We start from the raw sequence: 22,838 nt of genomic DNA, 5'->3' as shown, positions 1-22,838 counted from the left end.
CCTACATTTGAAATTTTTCACAATAAAAAGTTTTCTAAAAGGTGAATTGAGTTGACTTACCTGGACCCCGTTCTCGTCCATCAGATCGGGGATATGCTTTAGTCCATGTGGGCTGCTATAACAACATACCACAGAATGGACAGCTTATCAACAGCAGAAATTCACTGCTCACAGTTCTGGAGGCTGGAAGCCTGAGATAGGGTGAGAGCTGGTGAGAGCTCTCTTCCTGGTTCATAGCCGGCACCTTCTTGCTCTGTCCTCCCACAGCAGAAGGAGCTAGGGATCTTTCTGGAACCTCTTTCAGAAGGCATTAATCCTACGCGTGAGGGCTTCACCCTCCTGGCTGAAGCACCTTCCCAGAGTCCCACCTTCTCATACCATCACATTGGGCATTACGACTTCAATATATGAATTTGGGGGTGGGACACAAACATCCAGGCCACAGCAGGGTCTCAGTGGGAGGAGCCTCAGTCCCAGTGGCATCAAGCAGAAAACACAGCTCTGTGCTCCACAGCAGACCCTGTGGAGTCCAGGACTCTGGAAGGAAATTGCTTTTGGCTTCAACACCCCTTCAAGCAAGTCAAATGAGGTTTGTTGACCCCAGTGACCTTAAAGGGGAAGAAGTGTGTGCTTGTTTCCGTGAGCTGAATTGAGGAATGCCGACGGAAGGAGCCGTTTTGGGTGACCAAATCGGTGCTAAAACAGAGTTGAGTCAGGAGAAGGGCGGCGCAGGTCAGACTCCAATTCTTCGGGAACACCTCTCATAATAGGGCCACCGGCACTTACTAATGATCTGTGGAGCCAGTCCCTCAACTCTGTGCAGGATAGCATGCACTAGCAACTCTACATCCTCGGAAGTGTCCCACTTTTTAAAGGGCTGGAATTAAGGGACTGTTACACACAACAAGAGACTTCTGCTTTGGTTTTGTAGGTAAGAGCTCTGTGGAATCCCTGACAGGTTCCCTGCCCCCTTCTGAGGTCTAAAACAAGCCAGAGTGCCTCTTCTGGGATGGTTATTTGTGGCATCAGGACCTGAACAAAATCCCCCTCCGCCCTAGCTTGTTTTTCTCTTGCCTTCTTCACTCTGAGAAAGTCTCTCTCTTTTTTTTTTTTTTAAGATTTTATTTATTTATTTGAGACACAGAGATACAGAGAGAGAGAGAGAAAGCATGAGCAGGGAGAGAGGCAGAGGGAGAGGGAGAAGCAGGCTCCTCCCCGAGCCAGGAGCCCGATGTGGGGCTCGATCCCAGGACCCTGGGATCATGACCTGAGCCAAAGGCAGGCGCTCAACGATCTGAGCCACTCAGGCGCCCCCACTCTGAGAAAGTCTCTTACCTATAGCTAAAAGATTGTTAATACAGTCCAGCAGTTCCTTTACCCCTCCGTTCTGAATACCCTTCCTACTGCCCCCAAATGCCCATGATACAGCCGTGAAGCAACCTAAAAGGAAGGGAGCCAAAGTTCCCCCAAGCACCTGAAGGGCTACGTGTCCTGGTGTCTACAGCAACCTCCTCACCTTGCCAACTGGCCTGCTGAGCTCGGAGCGGGACGTCGTGGGCTGCAGTTTGGGCGCCAACCCAGCGCGGCCCTGGGGGTAACTCATCCTGCACCTCATCTCCCCCACCCTGGCCTCCCCCCGCATGGCCCGGGTTTGAAAACAGCACATCTGCCTTTTCACAGTCAAAGCCACGCTGCCTCGGCTGGTGATGTCGCCAGTTACTCCCAACTCCCAGAACGCGCAAGGCAAACGTAGACTAACAATGCCCATCAGGGGACCCGCGGAGCAGCTGGGGGTCGCGAGTGGTGGGGACCGTCCTCTGCAGCGGTCTGCGAGAGCCGCTGTCCCCGTGGGGCCCCGAGGTGGCACGGACCCGGGCGCGCTCCCAGAAGGCCAAGCAGCGGCGAGCGCATTGCCAAGGTCCTCGCCCTGCTCGGGGCGGGCCTGCCGGGGCCCGGGGCGGGGCTGGCGGCGGGGCTTTAAGAGGCCGCGGGCGGGCCGAAGCCGAGCCGTGAGGGGGACCCTGGCGATGGACACCGCCCGCGACTACGCCGGAACCCTCCTCAGGCGAGTACGGCGCGAGCCCGGCTCAGGGCCACGCCAGCGCCCCACGTCCCCCCTGCGCCCCTCCCCGCATCCCCCTGGGCCCCTCGTCCCCTCTGCGCCCCGCGTCTCCTTGCACCTCATGCACCCCGCGTCCCGGAGCGTCCCGCGTCCCCGCGCCACACATACCCCTGTGCCTGGGCACTCTGCGTCCCACCTGCGCCCGGTGTCCCCCCACGCCCTGAGCGTTCTGCATCCCCGTGGGTCTGGCACCTCCGTGAGCCCCTCGGCTCGCCTGCGCCCGTGGTCACCCGGCACCCCCTGCGCCCCGCGACCCGGAGCTGCCCGAGGTCGCGTCCCAGCCTACGCGCCCAGCCTCACCTCTGTGCGCACGCCTTCGGGCAGCCGGGGTGGGCAGAGCCCGAGGCCGCCGCGGGGCTCCTTCCCCTCCTCCAGCTGGCCGCAGGTGCCAGGTGTGGCGCTCCCGAGGTGCGCGGGCATCCGCGGAACAGGTGACAGTGGTGAGTGCGGGAGTGGCTGAATTTCTTCCTGCTGCTGCATCCGCCGGTGCAGATCCTCGAGGGCCCCCGTCCTGGGAAACCCGGGCAACGCCTCCACGGTGCGCGGGGACAGGGCTTCTAGGGTACCTCGGGATCGCGACAGGAGCAGGGGCGCTGGTGGGGACACTGGGCGGCTTTGGGATGGTCCAGGCTTACCCCTAAAGACGAGGGAGGGCTCTGAGCTCCAAGGGGAGGATGGGCTGAGCCGAGAGCACCCCTTGGACTCTGAATGCGCCCTGACCCTGCTTGATGAATCCACCCAGGCTTGTAAGGGGGTGTTTGGGGAGAAGGCTCCCCCTCCTCGCCGCATCCGAGAGCGCCCTCCCTGCCCAGGGAGGGACCAAGGGCCCGCGGACGCCTGCGGAGTCTTATCCCCTCTCCCAGGTCTTTGCCCCCCTCTGGGGCCTTGAAGGCACCGCAGCACTTACCCTCACCCCAACCCGGCTTCCGTTCATCTTCATATTGATGCAGGAAAGAACGTTAGGGTTGGAAACCTACGGCCAAGAAAAGAATTCTAGAGAGGTCTTTGAAGCAAAAAGGTTTATTAAAGCACAGGGACAGGACCCGTGGGCAGAAAGAGCTGAGGGTCATGAGGAGTGGCCCATTATATACTTTCAAGATGGGAGGGGGTTAGGGATAGTGTAAGCCTCCCAGGATCCTGAGGGGGGCTAGCTATTGTTAGGAAAGGTCATTTATTACTGTTTAGTAGAAACTCAATCATGAGACCCTTCAGATGCATATGGGTGGCTCATATGCTTGGGGCATGATTGATAACATGTATCTTGGGCAGTAGAGCTAAAGGAAGTTTCCAAAGGAATTTTTGTATGTTAAAGTAGACTTACAGAATCCTGGGGGAGGTGTGGGGGTTGGGCTAGGATTGTCTTTTGCCCTTAGCAAAGTGTTAACATTGAGGCAGTTGAGTCCCTAGAGGAATGTCACTCTGCCTGTTTCAAGGACTTGTCAATGGGCTGTAGGTAGTAAGGAAATTTAATAATTTCTTTTCTGCTTTTGTTTCCCACATCAGTATCTTGACATACCCAATCCTGTCCTTGTTAATAAAATCCAAATATTGCATGGAAGTAATTTTTAAGTATAGATTTATGGAAGAGATCGTGCTTCTTTGAAGATCTTCAAAGTACTTCAAAAAGGATAGAAAAGCCCTTGAGTTCTTTAAAATGCAGGTTTTCAGAGGTGACTGATCCCATTTGTACCAAAGGGCAGAGGGACAGGGTAGGTTGAAAGGGAAGGATGGCAGGGACCGTCACTTTACAAAGCTAGTGTGATCTATAGGGGGCTGAATTTGCTGTGTGCAATACTCAAGGTTAGAAAAATAGCTTCCAAAATGTAAAGGTGGTCTGTCTGAACAGCACGGGCTTTCTCTTTAAAAACAAACAAACAAATCCCCCAAAACCAGAAGTCAAGTAGTAGGAACCCGGGAGGGTGAGAAACAGACTTGTTTCATGCATCTTCAATAACGCATGTAAGCATAAAGGTAAAGCCTTGGGTTTCTTTCCTTTTTTGTTCCTCATGTCCCCACCCCCCATACAATCCCGCTCCAGGGGTAACAGCTGTTGACAGTTTGGAATGCAATTCTCAAGTATGCAAACACACCCATTCTGCAAATTCTTGTGAGCCCTAGGGAGGTGGCAGGCTGAGACTTAAGGACTGGTAAGTAATTCCTAGCTGGGGTTGCCTGGAGCGGGAGATGCCTGCTGACCCTGCCTTTTCACCTACAACAGGCTACCCAGATCCAAAATGCATTGGTGTGAGGTTTCCATTGGGTCAAGTGTGTATGGAGGGGACTTGCTTGTGAAATGTTGGCAAATCAAAACATAAGGGAAGGCCTACTCGACACATTCTTCTGAGCTTGGCAAACTCTAAAAGTGAGTGACCATTTGTTAGGGACACACTATGCAGTTCTTTGAAAGAAAATCTACCTGCTTCCAAAATAAACTGGAAGAAAAACAATGCATACTGCTTGTTGAAAGGAAAACACTTCTCTTCCCTGTCCTTCTTTAGAACCATGTCCAGGCTGAAGACCCATGTGAGCCACAGACAAGGTGATGGCCACGTTTGTTAGTTACAGTCTTGCTACTGTTTCCTCCGTGTTCCTTAATTTAACCTAGATGGCCCTAACTCTGTCTTTCATTAGTAGATGACTGCCTTTTGCCAAAGAAATAACTTAATCCACATACACATCTTTTATTAAGGTCAGCAATTCTAAAGTCTTAAACCAGTCATTAGTTTGTTAATCGTCTGTGATCCCTCAAGACCATAGTCATGGCGCAAGCAGCCTGAGGTCTCTTAGCAGAGCTCTGGACGTCAAGGATGCCAACACCGGCGTGTGTTGTCATAGACAAAGCTGCTCAGCCTTTGTGTCTGTCGGTGAGTGAGAGCGTTCACACCGACCTTGAAGTTGTTACAGAGCTGATAGATACTATACTGGGCACAAAATTGCTGCTTTTGTTGCTATTTGGTACAGCTTTCCTTTCCTTGAACAAGGATCTCTAGGTTGTATATATAGCTGGCATTTCAGGACACATTTCAACACCTTCTTACTAGTGACATAAACAAGGAATTGCATTTGCTACAAGTAAATCTCCCCGGTTCCTGACACTCACTCCTTGGTGGGTCTAAACTGTTATTTTATTTATTTATTTATTTATTTATTTATTTATTTATTTGTTTGTTTGTTTGTTTGTTTGTTTGTTTGACAGAGAGAGACACCGCGAGAGAGGGAACACAAGCAGGGGGAGTGGGAGAGGGAGAAGCAGGCTTCCCGCGGAGCAGGGAGCCCAATGCGGGACTCTATCCCAGGACCCTGGGATCATGACCTGAGCTGAAGACAGACGCTTAACGACTGAGCCACCCAGGCGTCCCTAAACTGTTATTTTAATAACATCTCAAAATGTCCAAAGACTTCATGGTCATACACTGAGTCCTCTTACTGCATCAAGCATTTTGATAGGTTGGTCAAGGCCCAGACGGGGGCCGGCACAATCCCTGTGGGGCCGTGGTGCCCCATGTGTGTAAGCCCATAAGGAGGCTCAGGCACTGCTGGGGAGGGGGAAACATCGCTGAGGCCAATACTCCTCCAGCTGTGGCCACTGAGTTAGACCCCGACACTGTCCCTACCGCTCGCCCAGATCCAGCCAGGCCTGATGTCCGATTTTCAATCCTGTCTGTCTCTCTGCACTGCTGTATTGGACATCACCACTTCCCTCCCTGATGTCCTCATTGTCCCCAGGCTTTGGTGGTAGTGCTTGCTTGGTTGACTTGCCTACCCGTGTCTGCGCTGACTTACTCTCAGGTGGGTTCCTCCTTTCCACCTAATAAGAAAACGTGGGGCCACTCAGACACTGAAACATTCATTTCATTCTGGATGTTCCCCGGGGAGTCGCTTACACGGCCTTACAGAGCCACCTCATCACTGCTGACCCCAAAATGTTTCTCTCTGGGGGAGACTCTGTTCCCAGGCCTGCCCTTTTCCTCCTTCTTCCACTTTTGGAAGAAACGTCAGTCCATCGGGTGGCATAAAAACATGCTTTTTTATGCTTGGGGGGCCTAGCTTCGTTTTCCTGGAGTAAAGCTCACATCTGCCCACAGTCTGTGGCTCCTTGCTTTATTTGCCACACTGTTGTAAGTTGAGCCTCCTCAGTTCCCTCCGGGAAAAATACAAAGATTTCTCTGTTTTCCTCACTTCTGGGAGATATGCCCCTTCCCAGTTTTTAAGAATGTTCTATGAGGTCTGACTTCTCTTTTTGTCTCAATTTCCCCGAAACAATGTTTCCTTGAATAACCTGTTTCCTGGTTTTCCTTTTCCTTTTAGTGAGCTGTTTCCTTCCTGCTTCGTAGGCTTGTCTGCACTTTCCCAGGAATTAGAGGGTGACCGACGTGTGATGTATCTAATCCAAGGCTTCTCAGAGCTCCTGTCTCGACTTTGATATATTAAAATATTGAGGGGAGAATAGCAACACATTTTAGGCATTGTGCTGATAGCCAGTGACATAGATTATCCTCTTGGGAGGACCAGCAGTGAGTTGGATCAATATGTTGCTTTGTTCATTTAGCTAGCTAGTTAACCCCACTGCCCCTTTAGCTGGAGCAAAGTAAATACTCCTATAACAATTGTTAAATAGGTTTAGTGTACATAAAATTTCATTTAACCCCTTTTTATGTTATCCATAAGAGAGTCTCAATTTTATATAATTTGATACATCAAATCACTCATCCTGTTCCTTAAAAGGAATATAAGGATTTAATTTAATGTAATTTATTTAAATTAATTAAATAAATTTAATTTAATTTAATTTTCCGAGGATTTTTTTGAGGTGCGCTCCATAAGCCTGTTCTCCAACAACGACCCAGTTCCCAGTTAGGAAAAGTAATGGGTAAGAAGAACATGGACTTTTTTTTATTGAGGATGGCTATCTTGAGGGCAGCGTGGAGAGGGAGGACCAGGGACCACTGCCAGCCCTTCTCTTGTCCGAAGATAAAGACAATCAGGACTCTGTATAATCCCCTATACTACGTAACTGGAGCACTGGTGCTTCCTAAGGCGTGAATGTTGGCATCCAGTGAGGAGGTACAAGACCAGAACTAACTAGGTCAAAGCTGTTCGTGCCCACAAGGTGTGCCATTGGCCTCTGGCTCCTGGACCTAAGATTCCAGGACATGAACTTTGTTCTCCCATTTCTCTGATCTTGTTCTAGCCTGTCTTTTACTCAGTAAATAGATTGTGTGCCAACAGTAGGCTAGGGATTGTGGGGAAGTCAGAAAATGTACAGACAGACCCTGGCCTCAGTGAGTACAGATTCTAGAAGGACTTCTGGTTCATAGCAATGATTTCCTGCTTTGTGAGGAGAAGAGAGGCTTTGCCAGAGAGGGTCCAGGGTTGCTCTGTCCTATAGGAGGGTTTTCACCCTTATAGGGCAGACACCGTGGTGCAAAAGTGGGAGCAGGACTCAAGCCACTGTTCTAGCACTTGCTAACTCTGACCTTATTCATTTCCTAACCTCTTGAGCCTCACTTTTGCTCATCTGACACACATGTCTTGTCAAGTTGTTAAGTAACACACTGATGTGCCCAGTGTCTGGCATTAAGTGGAATTAGTATCTTTCTCTCCTCCTCAGAGGGACTTCCCCCGGGAGTTGTAAGTTTCAGTGGCCATGAGTAGGTTGCCACCAAAGCCTGATCCTAAATGTAAAGCGTAATACGGAAAATCCTCGCTGCACAGTCCACCAAATCGCTGGAGATGGAACTATGAGTGGGTTCTCTGCAGCGTCAGCTCAGCAGAATGTAGGCATCTTGTTCGTCGGGTTGTGTAACTGAGGAACCTGGTGTAACGTATTATAATCAGGGCAAAAGTTTAGAGGCTGTCTGCTGGCCTCACCGCTGTGTCAGTTCAAGGCTTGGATTCACTCGTTGGGTCTCTGCTCAATCTAATGGGGCACCTGAATCAGAGGTCAGTAACCTGGCACAATCCCCTTGCAGTTGCCTCACTAGGAATAAATAATGCATGGATTTTGCCAGCCTAGAAGGGAAAGGAGCTGTCTTTTCCTTCTTAACTGAGTGACCTTGAGAAATCACTCTGAGCCTCAGTTTTCCCATCTGAGAAATGGGGTGATACTTTCCCTGTAAAGTTGTGATGATGATGAGTTAACATGTTAAGAGCAAGCACAAGCTGGCCATAGTGAGGGCTCGGATGTGAGCAGTTAGGACGTGCTGATGCGAAGCTGGCTGAATACTCTTCAGATCAAATCCATGCTAACAATGCAGGCCTGATTCCTAGAACGCCAATTTGTTGCCGGGGCAGAGGGACAAGGTGCGGACACTCGCTATTATGGAAACCTTGCTGAAACTGGCTGATCGTGCTATCAGCATGAACTTAACCTGACAATTTTTGAGAGCTGGTTCATTACTATACTATCGGTTTTTCATATAGAAAATTACTTGTTAGGAGGCGCCTGGGTGGCCCAGTCGTTAAGCGTCTGCCTTCAGCTCAGATCATATCCTGGGATCGAGCCCTGTATGGGGCTCCCTGCTCAGTGGGAAGCCTGCTTCTCCCTCTTCCACTCCCCCTGCTTGTGTTCCCTCTCTCGCTGTGTCTCTCTCTGTCAAATAAGTAAATAAAATCTTAAAAAAAAAAAAAAAAGAAAATTACTTGGTAAACCATTGAATTTTCATGATGTCCATTTGTAGAGCTTCAAGTTAGACCACATATTACTTAAAACACATATGCCTAATGCTAGTCTAGGCATTATGGGAGATACAACAGAGAAGCTTTTGTCCATAAGGAAATTCCAATCTGTTTGGGAAAATAAAGCATAGATAAATATATGACAATATATGTGTAGGTGTGTATGTATGTGTGTATGTATATATATAAAATAAAGTACCAAATCCTAGGCGATAGGCATTCACAAAAAGTACAGAAGTCTCTAGAATTTTAGCCTTCATAGGGTTAATCTAGACAAGCTTTTAGGAGTGTAAGAAAGCAGTGATGTCGTCACTTTGTATCTTCTACAAGGTTGCCCTAAAAATAAAGCCCTTTGTTTCATTCTCCTGAATGTCATTGTACAGACTATTTGTTCACATTGTCCACAACTACTTGAGCACCTGAAATCGGTAGGCACTGTTCAGGTGTGGGGGAGCGACGCTAGAGGTGCTCTTATCTCAAGAGCTGCGGAGATTAAATGAGGTCACATGTCACTTATCACAGCACCGACGTGAAACGAGCTACCTGACACGTCGCTAACTTATGTTTATATTCTTTTTTTTTCTTTTACGATTTTATTTATCCGACACAGAGAGACACAGTGAGAGAGGGAACACAAGCAGGGTGAGTGGGAGAGGGAGAAGCAGGCTTCCCGCCGAGCAGGGAGCCCGATGCGGGGCTCGATCCCAGGACCCTGGGATCATGACCTGAGCCGAAGGCAGACGCTTAATGAATGAGCCACCCGGGCGCCCTGTTTATATTCTTTTAAATAATTTCTTTATGGATATATTCCTAAATATAAAACAGCCCCTCGTCCTGGGTGAAAACTACACATTGCTAGACTGGTCTCCAAGGAGACTGAAGCCCCGCCTAGAGCCACGGCAAGGCGCATCTGCTTCTCCTTACGGAGTAGGTTTTAAATAACTTCTTGCATGTTTGTCTAAAAGCATGCGGTAGTATGTCAGAGGCGGCTTTGCATTTCATTAGTTGCTATCGAAAGCCTCGTATGTTCCCGAATATGCAAACTTGTCTTATTCTTTAGTGTGAGGCATCCAGATAACCTTTCTGAGGCCAAGAACCAGTGCTTGGGTCATAATCCCAGCTCTGGCTCCTACCAGCTGTGGGGCAGCTCTCTGGCCTGATTGCCCTCCTCTGTAAATTGAGAAAATCAAGACTATATCACAGTTTTCTGAGGACTGAGTCAATATTTACAAAGCATATGTTGGGGCCCTGGCTGGCTCAGTCGGTGGAACCTGCAACTCTTGATCTCGGGGTTGTCGGTTCGAGTCCCACGTTGGGTGTAGAGATTACTTAAAAATAAAATCTTTAAAAACAAAAGTGTTTGTTAAATAACTACTAAAGCTGTAAGTTTCTCATTTATCCCCATTATATATATGTGTGTGTATTTGGACTATAGATACACATTTGTACGTGTGTGTGTGTGTGTGTGTGTGTAGTATTTGCAGGTAACTAAAATTTGATAATCAAGGGTTGGAGATTATTTTCCTCAGAAAATTGTCTTGATTTGGTTTTGTTAGTTATTTTCCTTCTCCGTGGTAGTTTTTCTAATAGTGAAATTTTGAATTAATTCTTTCTTAAATGTGGAACTTACTCCAAAGTGTCATGTAACGTATGACCCAAAGTTCTTTTCCTTCTTGTTATTCCAACCACAATTATTATAGTGTTCTGTTGTTCATCGTTTATTCTAAGTTAATTTCTAAAAATTAGTTTATTGCTCTAGTGACCAATATCTGGCTTTTCGATTCCTGGCTTAGTCTTACTGTACAATATGTAACTTTTGTGCATGTGTACCTAATTCTTTAACTCTGCTTGGCCACTTCATAGCCTCTGGGAATCTTCTTCTTTTCTTTTCTCTTTTTTTTTTAAGATTTTTTTCATCTGTAAAAGCCATGTTTGCAGCATAGAATTCTTATTTCTTGTTTGAGTTTGATACCCTTACCATTTCTTTCTCACGTAGTTACTACAAGGACTTTGAATGTTCCAGTAAAATAGGTGTAATAATATAATGGTTGTGTTTTTAATTACATATATATATATTACATATATATATATAACTTGTTTTTTTTTTTGATGTCAGGATATATGTGTATATATATAAAATTTTCAATAATCCCCAACTATTGATTTTCTTTCTTTCAGATGCAAATATTAAAATTGTTTTAATTTTGTGTACTTCAAACCTCTCTTTAAAGACTCTTTTTTGAAGATAACGTCCAAGATATTTTTACTTTTCCCCTCCATTTCCAGGCCCCTGACGTTTATGGGATCACAGACCAAGAGAGTCCTACTAACTCCCCTCATGCACTCGGCTCGCCCGTTCCGGGTCTCCAGCCATGACAGAAGCAGCCGGCGAGGGGTGATGGCCAGCAGTCTGAAGGAGCTCCTCAGCAAGGTGCCAGGAGCCACAGCGCCTCCCCACCACTCGCAGGAGGGCTCCTGACCACACACGGGGCTCTGGTCTTAGGTCCTAACCCAGTGCAGAGACAGAAATGTCACTGTCATGGCCTCAGAGACTCTAAGGGGAGAAGAAAAAAATGAAAGGGAACATTATTGCTTCTCTGTACCATAAAAGATTTAGCTGCAGAAACAAAGGCTTTAAAAACAGTCATCAACTGATAATGTAGCCTTTCTTCTTTGACAAGGGAGAATACAGGGAAGCAGCAGGCTTTGGAAATCTGTTTTCGGTTATAAAGCCCAGGGAAGAATAGTCCTTAATCTAAAACAGTGTCCTAGATCACCAAATAAGGAAGAATCACAGACTCTCTGGAGCCTGTGGAGTTGAGTTGGGTCAGGGAGACATAACCCAGACGAAGACACCCATGGAAATAAGTGAGCATCCCATGTGTAGACGCTGTAGCAGGAGAGATGTTCAGATATGTGACGTGAGACTAAGGCTCTTTATCGTGTTGCTGCATTATTCATTTTATTTGTCAAAATAAGTAATTTTAGAAACTGTAGCTATTACCCAGTGTCTTCATTTGTCTCATGTCATTGAAATCTCTGAAGAAGATAGATCCATTAAAAATCTGCACTTCTCTTTTTCCAGGCAAAGACTAAATCATAGACACCAGTGAAGGTAGATCTTTACCACTAAAATTTTAGCAAGATCAGACAGTATTTCTGAAACTATAACTTAATCAGTGGCTTTGAGTGGTCAAAATGGAATCTCCTGCTTTCTTCCATGTCTCTGACGCGTTGCCAATCTAGACGCTGGAAGCCTTAGTTATCACCAGCGGACTAGTCAGTTTGGTGCTGGAAGAAGACGGAACCGTGGTGGATACGGAAGAGTTCTTTCAGACCTTAGAAGACAACACACATTTCATGATCTTGGAGAAAGGGCAGAAGTGGACACCGGTAAGCAAAAACACTTTTTTTTTTTTAAACAGGAGTTTATTGTTTATTTATTTATTTATTTATTTATTCATTTGACAGAGAGAGAGACAGCGGGAGAGGGAACACAAGCAGGGGGAGTGGGAGAGGGAGAGGGAGAAGCAGGCTTAGCCGACTTTTTACGCACAAAAGTGCATTCCCTAGTTTGGTGTTGTCTTGCCCTCTTTCTAAATATATACCTTGTGTTCCCCTAATAACTGGATCTGCTACCCTCAACAGGTTGCTTTAAAGTATTCCTAGGAAACTTAGCATCTTAATGAGCGTGGGCTATATGATTTAAAGTAAATAATTATTTTTTTATTTAAATTCAATTAATTAACGTGGTATATTATTAGTTTCAGAGGTAGAGGTCAGTGATTCATTAGTCTTATATAACACCCAGTGCTGATTACATCAGGTGCCCCCCCCTTAATGTCCATCACCCAGTTACCCCATCCCCCCCACCCCCTCCCCTCCAGCAACCCTCAGTTTGTTTCCTATGATTAAGAGTCTTTTATGATTTGTCTCCCTCACTGATTTTGTCTTGTTTTATTTTTCCCTCCCTTCCCCTATGATCTTCTGTTTTGTTTCTTAAATTCCACATATGAGTGAGATCATATGATAATTGTCTTTCTCTGACTGGCTTACTTTGCTTAGCATAATACCCTCTAGTTCCATCCATGTTGATGCAAAAGTTGGGTATTCATCCTTTCTGATGGCTGAGTAATATTCCATTGTATATATGAACCACATCTTCTTTAACCATTCATCTGTTGAAGGGCATCTCGGCTCTTTCCACAGTTTGGCTCTTGTGGACATTCCTGCTTTCAACACTGGGGTACAGGTGCCCCTTCAGATCACTACATTTGTATCTTTGGGGTAAATGCCCAGCAGTGCAATTGCTGGGTCATAGGGTGGCTCTATTTTCAACTTTTTGAGGAACCTCCATATTTTTTTCCAGAGTGGCTGCACCAGCTTTAAAGCAAATAATTCTGAGGAACAGGTTTAGGCCAGTAAGGAGCTACAGGTCCTGTTCAAGTGCACAGATGTGACCTGGTGACCGTTCCCAGTCTCTGTCCTGAGGAGGCCAGCAAGCTAACATAGCCAGTGAAGTTAAGTAGGGGTGTGTGTGTGAATGTACAGTGATTTAGAAAGCTAAAGAAGTTGAATAAAGGTTTCTATATCCAGGAAAACTACGGATTATATATATCTTGGATCCCACTATAAAACACTTAAAAGTGTAAAGCAAAATATTAAAACATATCTTATATGCTTACTGACCTTCAAGAAGGGAAAATCCTCAGAGGCCAAAACTCTTATGGGAGCCAGAATCGAGAGAAGCAGCTTACCTGTGAGCATCTCACCTGTGGCCATCCACTCACCTCAGTGGCTAAGGGCTGCAGTTTTGACAGGGGCTGACAGGACAGGAGACAAAGTCTTGGGCTGACACAAGGTAAGGGGCCAGATTAGAGATGCCCACATAAAGCAGAGGATCTTAAAGTTCTCTCCTAAGAATCTATAGACTCAAGCTGCCTGCATAAGGTTTTAAGGACTCTTGATTCCAAAAAACATTCAAGCTGAGAGTTTAGTTTCCCGAGCCCTGGGGAGGGAAGCATCGATGGAAGGAGTTTATCCATTGAGTTCTCTTTGCTCAACTGGTCCCTCCGTCCAGCCTCAGTGAGGTGGGGTTGATTGTGTCCCCATGTAACCAGTAGGAGCAAATAGGCTCAGAATGAGCATTGATCCAGGCATCAGAGAGTTTCCATTAAGTTCCAACAAATGTGAGTTCACAGTCAGATCACAGAATGTAAGGACTTAAGGCACTGTATGTGAGAGTAAGCAGAAATAATGAAGTCAGACCTCCAAAGACCTCAGATGTTGGAATCATCAGATAGAGAGTATAAAATAAGTGTATTTAAAATGCCCAAAGAGGGGCACCTGGGTGGCTCAGTCATTGGGCGTCTGCCTTCGGCTCGGGTCATGATCCCGGGGTCCTGGGATCGAGCTCCATATCAGGCTCCCTGCTCGGCAGAAAGCCTGCTTCTTCCTCTTGTGTTCCCTCTCCCGCGTTCTCTCTCTGTCAAATAAATAAAATAAAATCTTTAAAAATAAATAAATAAATAAATTGCCCAAAGAGCGGCACCTGAGTGGCTCAGTTGGTTAAGCGACTGCCTTCGGCTCAGGTCATGATCTCAGAGTCCTGGGATCGAGCCCCGCATCGGGCTCCCTGCTTGGCGGGAAGTCTGCTTCTCCCTCTCCCACTCCCCCTGCTTGTGTTCCCTCTCTCACGGTGTCTCTCTCAGTCAAATAAATAAATAAAATCTTAAAAAAATAATAAAATAAAATGCCCAAAGAAATATAAAAGGTAATCAAAAGTAAGACGGGACAAGAGGTAATCAGAAAGGACTCGGTAGTCTTGAAAGAATCAAATAGAATTTCTGGAAATTAAAGTAAATGGAGACAGGCAGCACTGAAGATACGTCTCAAGGAGGTTCCATGATGTAGCACAAGAAGGTAGAAGTGGAAAGCACGACAGAAGTTGGAGACATGGCTGAGAAGGTCTCATGTATATTTGACATCCTTAGGGTGTTTTTTTTTTTTTTAACAAGACAATGCATAAATCATTTTTAAATGATAAATTAAATTTCATTAAGAATTTTGTTCATCAAAAGATACTATAAAGTATGTAAACCAGTAAGCCACAAGTGGGCAGAAGGTGTTTTCAACATAATCCAACAAAGGATTAGTATTTGATAAATTTAGGAATATCACAGAAATCAGTTATGGATACAATGGACAATCTGATAGAAAAATGGGCAAAAAACAGGGACAGGTATCTGCAGAATGGACAGTAAAATATAGGAAAAAATCTTCAACCTCACTGGTGATTAGGAAAACACAGGACCACAATAAGATACTCTTTTACATCATTAGATTTAGTATTATTAGGCTTTCCATTTTTTTAAAGATATGGAGCAATGAACTCTCTACACTCCCACTAGCAGCTGTTTAAAACGGTGTGCCTTTACCCCATAGCACTGAAGCACCACCTACAACCCGGCCAGTCTTCTCCTAGACATATGCCCGGCACGCAGATACCCAGCCATGAGCTTCTATATCCATACACATAAAGAAACACTCCAGTGTCTCTTGCTTGAATGGAACCCTCTTCAGCTGTGAAAATGCACCAAGTACGGCTATAGGTATCTCTGTGGATAAATCTCATCAACTCTATTGAGTGAAAATACCAGAATAATCCAGTAAGCAAGTGATCCTCAAATTTTTGACCTCAGGACGCCTTTACACTCTTAAAAATGAGTGATGACCCCAAATAGCTTTTGTCTATGTGGATTTCAATAGAATCTATTACTATCCATCAAGCAGAGGTTCTCGACTGGGGCCAGTCTTACCCCTTGAGAGGCATTTGGCAGTATCCGAAGACCTTTCTAGTGGCCACAACCGGGGTGGAAGGGCTACTGCTGGATTGGAAGAGCATAGGGTGAATTAGACAAACCTTTTAAAAGGCAATCTTGAGCTGGACTACTTTTTGTTTGAGAAAGATGTTGTGGGCAGAATAACGGCCTCCCAAAGATGCCCACATCCTAACCCCTGGAGTCCATGAAGGTGTTCCTGTACTTGGCCAATGGACCTAGCGGGTGTGGTTAAGTTAAGGATCTTGAGCTGGGGAGATGGGCCTGGATAACCTGGGGACCTGTGCTATCACAGGGTCCTTATAGAGGGACAGGAGGGCCAGAGTGAGGGCCAGAAGCAGGGAAAGAGGAGGGGAGATGTGAGGAGCCAAAGAACGAGAGCACCTCCAGAAGCTGGGGAAGGCGAGGGGGCCCCGTCTCCCCCGGCAGCCTCCAAAAGGAACATCTCTGCTGGCTCTCTGTGGCCTGCCAACCTCCAGATTGTTATGGTCTGAGTCTCTGTTGTTTCAAGCCACCGAGTTTGCGGTAATTTGTTACAAGAGCAACAGGAAACTAGCTCAGAAGGGAAGGGCAGTTTGTGTTTGTTTTTATAACAGACACTGAGTTCGTGGGCCCTCAGCGCGGGTGGGCGCCGGGAGACTGAGCCAGAGCGAGGGCGCTGAGAGGCCGTGGGCACAAATAATCCTGTGGGCTGGTGTGTTCAAGGGAGCGGGAGGCCTCGCAGCCCCCTAACAGCCTGCTTGACCAGCGACTTGGGGTCGGTGTCTTCTCTTGACTTAGACCTTTCAACCATCTTCCTTCCAGTGGAATTGGGCACCTCCGAGCTGATGATAAGGGGTAGGATAGATCCTACCCCCTTGTAGGTGTGTGTTTTTTGTTTGTTTTTTAATCAGTGAGGCCAGTTGTATTTAACTCCAACGAGAACGGCCCGCCAAGAAGTAGCCACCAGGGGTCGCCCGTCTTCAGTCTGAGTGCTGGGAGGCCTGGGAGGGTGCCGTAGGACCAGGCCACGTGGTGAGCATTTCTCCTTCCTTGGCGGGCAGGTCGGAGAAATCCATGTCACCACGGAACTTGTGAGGGCTTGATTTTGATTTAAGACCCAATCTTAAGGATGACTTTTAGGGGGAATAAGATACACACTTCCAGTCAGAAAGGAACATGAGGCAGTGAGAAAGAACAGTGGCCGGATTTTAGGTAAAACCCTCCTTTTCATTCTGTAATCTTCTTTTTATTTTTTTATTTTTTTATTTTTTAAAGATTTTATTTATTTATTTGACAGAAAGAGAGACAGCGAGAGAGGGAACACAAGCAGGGGGAGTGGGAGAGGGAGAGGCAGGCTTCCCGCTGAGCAGGGAGCCCGATGTGTGACTCGATCCCAGGACCCCGGGATCACAACCTGAGCCAAAGACAGACGCTTAATGACTGAGCCACCCAGATGCCCCTCATACAATAATCTTAATTTTTAAAAAAGAATGTTTCCTAGGAGTGCCTAGGTGGCTCAGTCAGTTAAGTGTCCCACTCTTGATCCCAGCTCAGGTCTTGATCTCAGGGTCATGAGTTCAAGCCCCTGTTGGGCTCCACTCGACTTAAGAAGTAATAATAATAGGGCTGCCTGGGTGGCTCTGTCGTTAAGCGTCTGCCTTTGGCTCAGGTCATGATCCCAGGGTCCTGGGATGGAGCCCTGCATCGGGCTCCCTGCTCCGCGGGAAGCCTGTTTCTCCCTCTCCCTCTCCCCCTGCTTGTGTTCCCTTTCTCGCTGTGTCTCTCTCTGTCAAATAAATTAATAAAATCTTTTTTTAAAAAAAGTAATAATAATGTTTCCTAGATGCTGGACGGTTAATACCCCCTAAAGAGGCAGTAGGACCTCTTGTGCACTGAACAACAGGCTACCACCAGAATCTCTTGTTGCATTTGTCCTGTGTGGGAGGAGAGAGTGTGGCTCCAGCAAGAAGGGCCTGGGTACTTCTAGGGGAATTTATGTTTTACCTTCACATAGTCATTGTTGTCATTGGTGAATTTAACAGTTCTAGCCTCAACTACTCCCAACCCCAAGGGTTCCTGAGACATCGTACCTTTGAATCCTGAATACTGCAAGATCCGTGTGTGGAGCCAGCCCTTGGGAGAGTCACCCCCGGCACAGCTTGGTTCCCTTCTTGCTTTTTGCAAAACGTTCTGTGGGGAAGACATTCTCGTGCTCTTTGTAAACCTAACGACTGACAGAGGTCTCTGGCTTTCTCCCCTGACCTGAAGGGTCTACTGATATTTCAGGAGGACCTACATGGCGTTGGTAACCAAACAGCTTTCCGTGTCCCCAGGAGGTCCGCGTTCATCCAGAGCGGTGACTAGAAAACAGAGGCAGCACCCTGGCCCTTGCTTTAGCCACTTGATTCTGAAGCTTCCTGCCTGGCAGCCTCTTGTAAAATGGAAAGAGCTGCCCACTCCTCTTTAAGCAGACCGAGCTATAATCATGAGATCGTCCACGTCAGTCAAGTCACCACGGGTGGCCCTAAGTGCCTGGGCTGGATGTGCTCGGTACCTCATGCCAATATAGCACAGCCATCCTACAGTCCGGGCCCCGGAGCCAAACTGCACTCATCCCAAGGCACGAAACTGGAAGTAGCTTGGGGAAGGCTAGTTCCTTGTGGTTTGGACACGGTAGCAATAGGAGCATATTGATCTGCTGAAAACAGGCCTCAAGTAAACAGCAGCTCAGTCACTAACAGGTTTTAAGCGAGCACAGTCAAAACTAACAAAAACCTAGAATTACGGGATTTGCATGTCACAGCTGGAGAGGCTCCTAAAGTCTCTCCCTCCCTTCCTGGTTCTAGGGTGGCAACTACATCTCAGCTCTCCAGCAGCCAAAGAAGGCGGGAATAGCAAGAGTCACCTTCGACTTGTACAAGCTGAACCCCAAGGACGTCATTGGTTGCCTCAACGTGAAGGCCACCATGTATGAGATGTACTCGGTGTCCTACGACATCCGGTGTACGGGAGTCAAGGCCCTGCTGAGGTAACCCTTCGGGGTCGGCTGGGGGTCTGGGAGCTGCGTGGGCGCTGCCCGGATGGCCCGTCCCCAGCTTGCTGCCCTGCCCTGTCCTGACCGGCGGCTGCCGACCTTCACTAGTTCCTGTTGTCCTGTGGGCGTTTATGCCACAGACTTAATCAGAAAACCGAAAGTCTTGAGCCAAAATATTTTTTTTCCTCCAGAGACCATGAAATACTACATGGAAACAGAAACTAAATAATAAATAGAGAGCAGAACCAAATTTCTTTTAAAAATGAGGGCTGTGCATTTGAAAGCCTTTATTCTAAGCAATGAATGACAGCTATGAGGGAGCCGTGGCAATTCTGCCCTGCTTTGCCCAGAGTGGCCACCCAGACCTGGGTGACGACTGTCCTGCATCTTCTGTATTACTGCCGGCCTGAAGCTCCAGCCAGGGGGCACTGGAATGTTCCTTTTCCACACACTGCCAGGGCACCAGCACCCCACAGGCTGGGGCCAGGCTGACTGCACGGCCCCCACCCCCAGGCCTGAGCCCTGCATGAGAGGGCCCCCTGCAGTCCCTCCCAGCCTTGCCTCTGAGCAGCCGGCTGTGGGACTTTTAACACGTTGCTTAACCTCTCTGAGCCTCAGCTCCATCATCTTTAAAATGACAAGGATGCTTCCAAGTTCTTTATGATTGCCTGGGCTCTAAACACACGTACTTCTGTCCTCTAGTAAAGACGGTACCTAATTCCCGTGGAGGGATGGATGGAGGGGCCCCTGCTTCTCAGAGGGCCCTGGCTCCTTCTCGCCACTGGCCCCGTAGGGACCACTCTGGTCATCCCTGAGGCCAAGTGCAGGGCAGGAAATGCTCTGGAAATGAGATTGGTCTCCTCTGAGGGAGCCGCGGGCCCGGGCACAGAGTTGGCTCCCGCAGTGCTTCTGGGTGGCTTCTGTTTCCCACTCAGACCCATTAATGGCCAACTCGTAGACAGCTGTCACTGTCCCTGTGTTGAAATCTTGACTCCTAGGAGAGCTTCCTCCTTTGGCTGAGATGGGAGAAAATAGCTTGATTGCTTGATTTTCCTAAAGTGAGACAGGAGAGTTATACCAACTTAGAAAAATATAATGAAGAAAGTAAACCTCATCCAAAATCCTGCCTCAGCAAAATCTTTCTTGAGAGGCAAATTTGGCCTTCTTGTCCCTAATTCTTACCATTTGAGATCTGATGGCCCCAAAAGCAGCCACAGAAGTCATCCAGGTCCCCACATTGAAAGCATCACGCCAGGGTCCTGTCATGGGACCCCGGGGGCAGGGGGCTCTCCAGAGCGGCATGGCTGACCCCAAGGCCTTGTGAAGTGACAAAACTTTCAAAACTGGAATGAAATCCTTTTGCTTTGGACTCGGTAGAGAGTAAGAATTTGAGTTAAAGCCCCCTTTTTAGTCTGAAATAACGGGAATGCCAGGCTTCGCCCCAGGGCTTAGATGCCAGAACAGGGCCCAGTTGGGATGTCCCAGCCACCCTAAGCCACCTGGGTCACAGGACCACTCTCCTTCAGCCTGGCCTCTCCTTTCACACCCGACTAGGCTGATTTTAATAACAGGCCCCACAACACCTGAGGTGGCCAGAGTAAGCAAGCTGCCAAAGGACAGGACACACCGTGTGCCTTCTCTGTGCTTCCTGACGACTGTACAACAGGCCACGTCTGGAAGTGGCCGGAGGAAAGGTGGTCCCAGGCCTCCTGTGTCAGCATCTGCACATCAGCCAGTCCTGGCGGGCTTGGGGGGGACAGGTTCCCTACGGCATCAAATGTGAGCAGTGCCTCCTCTGCACGCAGGTTTGGGGGTGGTGAGGAATTGCTGCGTGTCTGCCCCTGGCTGGTCCAGAACGCCCAGCCTGACGTGCACCTTTGTCCCCTTTGTTGCAGGAGCCTGCTGCGCTTCCTGTCCCACGCCGCCCAGGTGACGGGACAGTTGCTCATCTATACCGGCTCGTACATGCTCCAGCTGCTGGGTGACACAGAAGAGCAGGCTCCTCGCAGGTCACCCTCTAGACGGGGGGTCATGTGCGGATAAGGAAGCAAGCTGCAGGGACCCCGGCGGCTCTTGACCCAAACATTCCCTCTTGAATGATGATTTTAAAGATGCTTATGTTCTAAACCACATGCATTTGTACACTGCGGGTCACCTGGGCTCGGAGGTGGCACCCAGGGGAAGGAGAAGGAGTTGACAGCCATGAGATGGGGCTGCACAGTGGGATGCCCCGGAGGGAGGAGAAGTGTAGGGGCCTCTGATGGGGGAGGGGAGGTGGCTCCGGAGCAACACAAACATGCATTAGGCCCTTCAGCTACTCACCTCCTGCAATAAACCAATCACCAGAGCTACTTTTCATGTGGGTAGATCTTCCTTGTGTCTCTTTTGTGTTCCAAACAAACAAAACTTCTATATATAAGCAAAACTCAGCCAGAAGTGCTCTGCTAACAGATATGATCACTTTTGAGTCTTTGTTAAACTAATGGACCCAAGACCCTGGGATCATGACCTGAGCCGAAGGCAGACACTTAACTGACTGAGCCGCCCAGGCGTCCCTGTGTTTTTGTTTTTTTCATTTTTTTTTTTTAAAGATTTTTATTTATTTATTTGATTGAGTGAGAATGAGAGAGAGAGAGAGAGCATATGAGAGGGAGGAGGGTCAGAGGGAGAAGCAGACTCCCCGCCGAGCCGGGAGCCCGATGCGGGACTCGATCCTGGGACTCCAGGATCATGACCTGAGCCGAAGGCAGTCGCTTAACCAACTGAGCCACCCAGGCGCCCATTTTTTTTTTTTTTTTTTTTTTAATGTAGGTCCTGAATGAGTCCAAAGGGACCCAAAAGCTTACGAACCTGAAGTTCTGGAGGTCTTCAACCAATGCTTATAGCTTAAACACACACACACACAAACCCAGACTTGATGATGCATGGCACTAGTGGACCATGTCTTCGGTTCCTAATGGCACCAGGGTTATCAGGTGGGACCCGTGGTTGCGAGTGGCAGGACACTGACCCAGGCCACTGTGAGCCGAGAGGGGCAGCTCCAGCTGCAGGCACTGCTGGGTACAGGCCCTCCAGTGAGGTAGCCAGGAATCTTGGTCCTGCTTCCCTCTGAGTTGGCGTCCTCTTAGGTGGCCCTCCCCACATGAAAATGAGATGCCAGGAAGTCCTGGGGCTGCGTGGTCCCCGGGGCCCAAGGGCGAGGGTGTGACATGCAGGGCCACACACCAAGTCCGGCAGGCACAGAAGGATAAGCCCCAACCACACAGATGGGCTGGGGGCAACGTGGCTCCCCAGAGGAAATGGGGGCACTGCTACTAGAATAAGGGGGAACACGATTTGTCTCCTAAGATGGTAGGAGACAAATGTCCTCCAATTCAGATTTGTGATTTCCTCTTAGGAAACGTTACCCTGGAGGCCTTTCTCCTTTCCTGGCCGGCAGTTCAGTGAAAAGAAAGCCCAGCAAAGAATGCCCCGCACCGTTTCTGCGGCCCCTGCCCAGCCTTTCCCGGGGGCCTCTGCCTTGCTGCCCTTCACACACAGTCCAGAGAGCCTCTGGGCGCTCGGCTCCGTCCTGGGCTCTCTCCATTCCTGAGCTGCCTGCTTGGAGAGGCTTTTCCTGGCAGGAGAGGCAAGAGTAAAGGAACCACACAGCATTCCTCAAGACACAGCCCCTGCTTTTAGCATCATGACAAAACAGGCATTTTTAGCACCCCCTGCCCCCTTCTGCTCCTGTCTCCTTCCAGAGTCGGACGCTGCAATGGTAGAGGCGGTTTCACAGAGAAGGCTCAGATGCAGTGCCGGGCTGCCCCCCACAAGCCTCCCTGGTAGAAGGTTTCCTATATAAGGAGCTCTGCTCAGAAGCCTGCCCTCCGCGGGCTGGGGCTGGGGCTGCGGCTGCGGCTGGGGCTGGGCCGGGTGCTCCAGGAGGAAGGAGAGGACCCCAGAAACCGCTCACATCTCACTCGCTGAGCCGCCTTTCCAGCACCTTCGGAGGAGTGGAGCGCTGCCCCTGCGTCTCCCTGACTGAGGGCTTGCGTCACTTCCCGAGGATTCTGCAGTCCTGGAAAGAGACGGCCTGGCTTCCAAAAAAGGAATTTTCACTGATGGGCCTGATCCTGTTGACTCAGCTGGTGCCCTCCCTCTGTGTGTCCTTTTCCTCCCCGTGTCCACAGGGCACCCTGGC

At 48.5% G+C, this 22,838-nt stretch overlaps 1 protein-coding gene across 2 annotated transcripts; it reads left to right on the top strand.

The window, feature by feature from the left end:
* Window positions 1–1,922: 1,922 nt before the first annotated feature.
* Window positions 1,923–21,013, top strand: CIDEA (cell death inducing DFFA like effector a). 2 transcript variants are annotated; one of them, XM_045887094.3, is made up of 5 exons: window positions 1,923–2,065; window positions 11,087–11,231; window positions 12,047–12,193; window positions 18,468–18,649; window positions 20,551–21,013. In XM_045887094.3, exons 1-5 carry the CDS (start codon window positions 2,028–2,030, stop codon window positions 20,696–20,698), a joined length of 660 nt encoding a protein of 219 aa, XP_045743050.1. In that variant the 5' UTR covers window positions 1,923–2,027; the 3' UTR covers window positions 20,699–21,013. The 2 variants fall into 2 exon arrangements, with proteins under 2 accessions (XP_045743050.1, XP_045743051.1); XM_045887095.3 differs by lacking the exon at window positions 1,923–2,065 and adding an exon at window positions 4,180–4,269.
* The last annotated feature ends 1,825 nt before the right edge of the window (window positions 21,014–22,838 follow it).

The sequence above is a fragment of the Mirounga angustirostris genome, unplaced genomic scaffold, assembly GCF_029215605.1.
Source record: "Mirounga angustirostris isolate CCGP_5_RB_7025 unplaced genomic scaffold, mMirAng1.0.hap1 SCAF_14, whole genome shotgun sequence".
NCBI classification, from domain to species: domain Eukaryota; kingdom Metazoa; phylum Chordata; class Mammalia; order Carnivora; family Phocidae; genus Mirounga; species Mirounga angustirostris.
Note: the sequence above shows the minus strand (reverse complement) of the source record. Positions and strands in the feature narration are given on the sequence as shown.

Excerpts from the sequence above, each read along its gene's own strand:
- CIDEA (XM_045887094.3), top strand. The coding sequence starts at position 2,028 with ATGGACACCGCCCGCGACTACGCCGGAACCCTCCTCAG. Across the intron at positions 12,194-18,467 it reads AAGGGCAGAAGTGGACACCG|GGTGGCAACTACATCTCAGC; the intron begins GTAAGCAAAAAC and ends TCCTGGTTCTAG. Across the intron at positions 18,650-20,550 it reads GGAGTCAAGGCCCTGCTGAG|GAGCCTGCTGCGCTTCCTGT; the intron begins GTAACCCTTCGG and ends CCTTTGTTGCAG.